Source organism: Eriocheir sinensis, chromosome 57, assembly GCF_024679095.1.
Source record: "Eriocheir sinensis breed Jianghai 21 chromosome 57, ASM2467909v1, whole genome shotgun sequence".
Classification (NCBI taxonomy): domain Eukaryota; kingdom Metazoa; phylum Arthropoda; class Malacostraca; order Decapoda; family Varunidae; genus Eriocheir; species Eriocheir sinensis.
This window is the reverse complement of record NC_066565.1, coordinates 343,079-348,078: the sequence shown is the minus strand read 5'-3', so window position 1 is coordinate 348,078 and position 5,000 is coordinate 343,079. Positions and strand designations below refer to the sequence as shown.

Below are 5,000 nucleotides of genomic sequence, written 5' to 3'. Positions count from 1 at the left end.
TGCTCTACGTATTTTGTCGTATGTAGTAATTAGTGACTTCTATAGATAAACCAAGTCTGAAGTCTCTACGATGAAGAGAACCCAAGTTATTGCCATTCTGACGTTTTGTGCGACCTCGACTCTTTTTCTAATGATTCCTATGTTCTGCTGTCTATATTAACTTGATTTGTACCTATATGCTTAGTTTATGTATTGTATCTTCTCTCTCTCTCTCTCTCTCTCTCTCTCTCTCTCTCTCTCTCTCTCTCTCTCTCTCTCTCTCTCCTCTTACTAGGCTGACATGTGAGGTAATCCACGTATGTAATCTTCTCCTTCCCTTCCTCTTTTGACCCCTTTTCTAATCATATTCCTATGTTCTGCTGTCTATATTAACTTGATTTCTACCTGTATTTTCTGTTCCTCCTCCTCCTTCTCCTCTTCCTCTTCCTCTCCCTCAAGCATGGTGGAAGAGGTGACAGGTTTACGCGTCAACTTGTCACACACTCTCCACATTTTTCTTCTCCCTGTGTTAACTTCACCTCAATCTTTTTTCCTTTTTATTCCATCTCTACTTTCCTCCCATAAGACTGGCTGTAACGTCAACTTATCAGGTCTATCCTCTTCTTTTTGTTCAATCTCTATTAACTCTACTTTTTATCTATTGCAATTCTTCCTGTGTTAGCCTTTCTCTCCCTCCTCCTTCTTTGCTCCAATAAGACTCGTGTGAAAAATAACAGATTATTTATAACGTCAACTCGTTCACCCTCTTTCATTCTCTTTTTCCCTTCTTTCTCTATTAAATTTACTTCTATTTACTACGAGTCTACCTTTATTTGTTACAAGTCTTCTATGTCAGCCTTTCTCTCCCTCCTTTTTCCTCCCATAAGACTCGTGGAAAAGTGACAGATTAAAACGTCAACTTGTCACTCTCTCTCCTTTTCCTCGAGTGTCTCTTAACTTCCCTTCCATAGCAATATTAACTGTCCTTTCAGCTGTTACGCCTCCACGTATATCAAACTCCTAATCCTCTCTCCCTCCAGGCTGGTGCGCGAGGTTACGGGCGTGAACGTGAACATGCGCGTGGGCATTCACTCCGGGCGGGTACACTGCGGCGTTCTCGGGCTCAGGAAGTGGCAGTTTGATGTGTGGTCCAACGACGTCACGCTGGCAAACTACATGGAGTCTGGAGGCATCCCTGGGTGAGGAGAGCCTGTGTTTGGTACCTGTGTTGTTACTGTATTGCCTGTTGTTACTGTATTGGTATGGGGGGACTCGAAATTGTCTGAAAAGGAAGAAAAGAAGGAACATACATTTGACAAGGCTTTCGTAGGAGTGTTGGGCATTTCCAGGGGAGAGGAGAGCCAGTGTTTGGTACTTGTGTTGTTACTGTTTTGCCTGTTGTTACTGTATTGGGGTCTTGATCATGTGCTGGACTCGAGGTTGTCTGAAGAGGAAGAAAAGGAATACACATTTGGCAAAGCTTTCGTAGAAGTGTTGGGCATTTCCAGGGGTGAGGAGAGCCTGTGTTTAGTACCTGTGTTGTTACTGTATTGACTATTGTTACTGTATCGCATGTGAGGGCACCTGTCACCGCTGTCCTCTGCCCTGAGCTTCCCCGGCACGCCTTGCTTGGCCCCGAGGTGGTCACGTGTATGGTTGATGGTCATTATAGAAGGCAATCGTGGCAGAACGATGAATGGTTGAAGAACATTGCACTAAAGACTCAGTTTGAGGGTGAGAAGTGTGAATCAGTGAGCAAGGGCGGGTGAGGACAGGCTGGTGGTGGGCGGGGCGTAGAGAAGAATGAAAAGAGCGGTCGACGAGCGGCCGTTTGTACTACATTGATGTTTGCCTTTGAGAGCTTGTCCATGGCTGTGAGACGACCACCACCCACTGATATATACCCACAGCTTATTCCCGCCCGATGCTGCCAATGTGCTACGCCCCGTGTGGACAGTAACAGCAAATATTCACTATGGGCGACAGATTCAACCCGTGAGCCCTCGCGAGGAATGAGAGAGTTGCCATCGTTCACCGTCTGCCCCATCCCTCCCCTCCGCCACACAGCCCTCCCTGGCGGCTACCACTGCTGTATCATGCCTCTATGTGTATAATTAAGTAGTATCCACATCAAGGACACCCTAGAAAGCTTTAGGACGAAGGCAATCGCTGGCCACGCCCGTGTGTCGTCTCCACCCAAGTCCACTGACGTGTCCTTCCCTACGCCGCTCATCCACCGCCCGACACACCGCTCCCTGCCTCCACACAGCCTCTCCCGCAACTGCATTACGTGTATAACATTCAGCAGAAGCTCCTCGAAGCTCACCACCGCATGAGAAGTCCCAGAAGGGGTCAGATAAAAGGGATATGTTAGGGAAAACTCAGCCGCCGACATCGGGCCTTCCTGCGGCGGGCGGAAGGAGAATCCCTGCCTCCCATCGCGTTTGAGACAACTCCTTGCCTGCCAGGCACAAGCTACAAGGCAACATTTAACCTGTAATCACATAGAGCTGTGTTAGAGAGGATATTTGGTGATGAAGGGTGTCCTATCCCACGCGTACAGAAGGAGTTAGCGGCCTTGCCCACGAAACCCATAGCAACAGGTGAACGAAACCAACTGTGCTATGTACTGAACACCCAAAATCATACGTTGCTGTTGGCTGCCGGAGAGGTCCAAGCGCTCACAAGAGGAGGAGGAAGAGGCGTTTTTAGGCCCGAATGGAGCACAGGGTTGAGCGGCCGTCCACTGGCAGCCAACAGCATATCATAAAGAGGGTTGTTGCCCCGCGCTCGCCGCCTTTAGCCCATAACACCCTCCTTACGGGCTGCCAGGACGGACACATACACGCTTCCCTCATTCTCTGCCCCGTTCCTGTATTCCTGTCTCTAATAAATGAGTAATAATGAGTGCAGAAGGATGATAGCTCCAAATATTTACCCCCTCCCTTCCCTGACCGGAGCGAGCGTGGGGTGGCTAGGCGAGGCGTGAGTCACCACCACACGCAGGGCGGCCACCGCGGCTGTAAACGATTGCTAATTCTGATAGGAACACCACAGTGTTATCCCTTCCCTGAGAGAGAGAGAGAGAGAGAGAGAGAGAGAGAGAGAGAGAGAGAGAGAGAGAGAGAGAGAGAGATTAGCTACCCTTTCCCTTCAAGATAAAAGGATTGTTTCAAATCCTTTGTTACTGTTACTACTACTACTACTACTGCTACTTTAACTTTATATATTCGTTGATTTTTTAATTCATGAAAGGAATATTAAACAACGAAAATATTAAATTCTCAAGATGATGAAAAATATTATGATCATAATATTATATCTATATCTATATATCTATATATCTATCTATCTATCTATCTATCTATCTATATCTATCTATCTATATATCTATATATATATATATATATATATATATATATATATATATATATATATATATATATATATATATAGAGAGAGAGAGAGAGAGAGAGAGAGAGAGAGAGAGAGAGAGAGAGAGAGAGAGAGAGAGAGAGAGAGAGAGAGAGAGAGAGAGAGAGAGAGAGAGAGAGAGAGAGAGAGAGAGAGAGAGAGAGAGGGGGACGAACTATGCTAAATCCATCACATTCTTTATCATCATGGGGTCAAAACTATGTCTGGAATCATCGAGTTTTTCTTTTTGTTGCAACTTTTGACACACACACACACACACACACACACACACACACACACACACACACACACACACACACACACATACACACACAGATAGATAGATAGATAGATAGAGAGAGAGAGAGAGAGAGAGAGAGAGTTTTAAAAGTGTTCCGGCAATGTCACTCCGACTAACGGACAAACAGTGTTACCAAGTCAAGGGCTTAACCTCGTACGTGGGTTTTTACGTCCAAGAGAGAGAGAGAGAGAGAGAGAGAGAGAGAGAGAGAGAGAGAGAGAGAGAGAGAGAGAGAGAGAGAGAGAGAGAGAGAGAAAAAAAGAGAGAAAGGAAAAGAAAGAGAGAGAGAGAGAGAGAGAGAGAGAGAGAGAGAGAGAGAGAGAGAGAGAGAGAGAGAGAGAGAGAGAGAGAGAGAGAGAGCACAATTCCAATATGGCTTCCGATTATTATTTTTTTATATATATTTTTTTCCGGAGTAAAAAAAATCGTTTAACATATTCATATATATATATATATATATATATATATATATATATATATAGAGAGAGAGAGAGAGAGAGAGAGAGAGAGAGAGAGAGAGAGAGAGAGAGAGAGAGAGAGAGAGAGAGAGAGAGAGCACAGTGCCAATATGGCTTCCGATTATTATTTTTTTATATTTTTTTTTCCGGAGTAAAGAAAATCGTTTAACATATTCATTTTGAGAGAGAGAGAGAGAGAGAGAGAGAGAGAGAGAGAGAGAGAGAGAGAGAGAGAGAGAGAGAGAGAGAGAGAGAGAGAGAGAGAGAGAGAGAGAGAGAGAGAGAGAGAGAGAGAGAGAGAGAGAGAGACTTTAATTCCCATTCTATTATATATAACCAAAATATTTACCGGGGAGAGATTTCCGAATACACACACACACACACACACACACACACAATATACACACACACACACACACACACACACACACACACACACACACGCTGCTTTATCTTTATCTCCAACCTAATTTATTGATCCTCCTCCTCTTCTCCTCCTCCTCCTCCTCTTCTCCTCCTCCTCCTCCTCCTCCTCCTCCTCCTCGTCTGGTAGCACGAAACAGACACGTGACAAGTATTTTCTCCAAACACCACAAACTCTTTCTCTCTCTCTTTTTCTCTCCTTTTTCTTCTTCTATCTGGACTTTGTGATATTCCTGCCTAGCATAACATAACATAGCATAACGCAGCCTAGCACAGCATAACATAACTGAACTCACCCTAACCCAGCCTTCCATTACTTTACACAGCACTGTCTGTTCGCTGCAAACTCTGACTTGCCTGATAATTTAGTCTCACGCACACCCGGCCCAGTCTGTTATCAACATCTCTACATAACATAACACTAC

The 5,000-nt window shown here is 44.9% G+C and overlaps 1 protein-coding gene across 10 annotated transcripts in view; it reads left to right on the top strand.

Moving 5' to 3' along the window:
* LOC126984370 (adenylate cyclase type 5-like) overlaps nucleotides 1-5,000 on the top strand; it is a 93,076-nt gene that overhangs the window by 70,738 nt on the left and 17,338 nt on the right. For all 10 annotated transcript variants that reach the window (XR_007736606.1, XR_007736605.1, XM_050837994.1 and 7 more), the window contains one exon: nucleotides 1,020-1,178. Coding sequence is in view for 8 of the 10 variants with exons in the window: in XM_050837994.1 (XP_050693951.1) it covers nucleotides 1,020-1,178 (159 nt within the window). In the remaining 2 variants the exon portion in view is untranslated. The remainder of the gene's footprint in view (nucleotides 1-1,019; nucleotides 1,179-5,000) is intronic.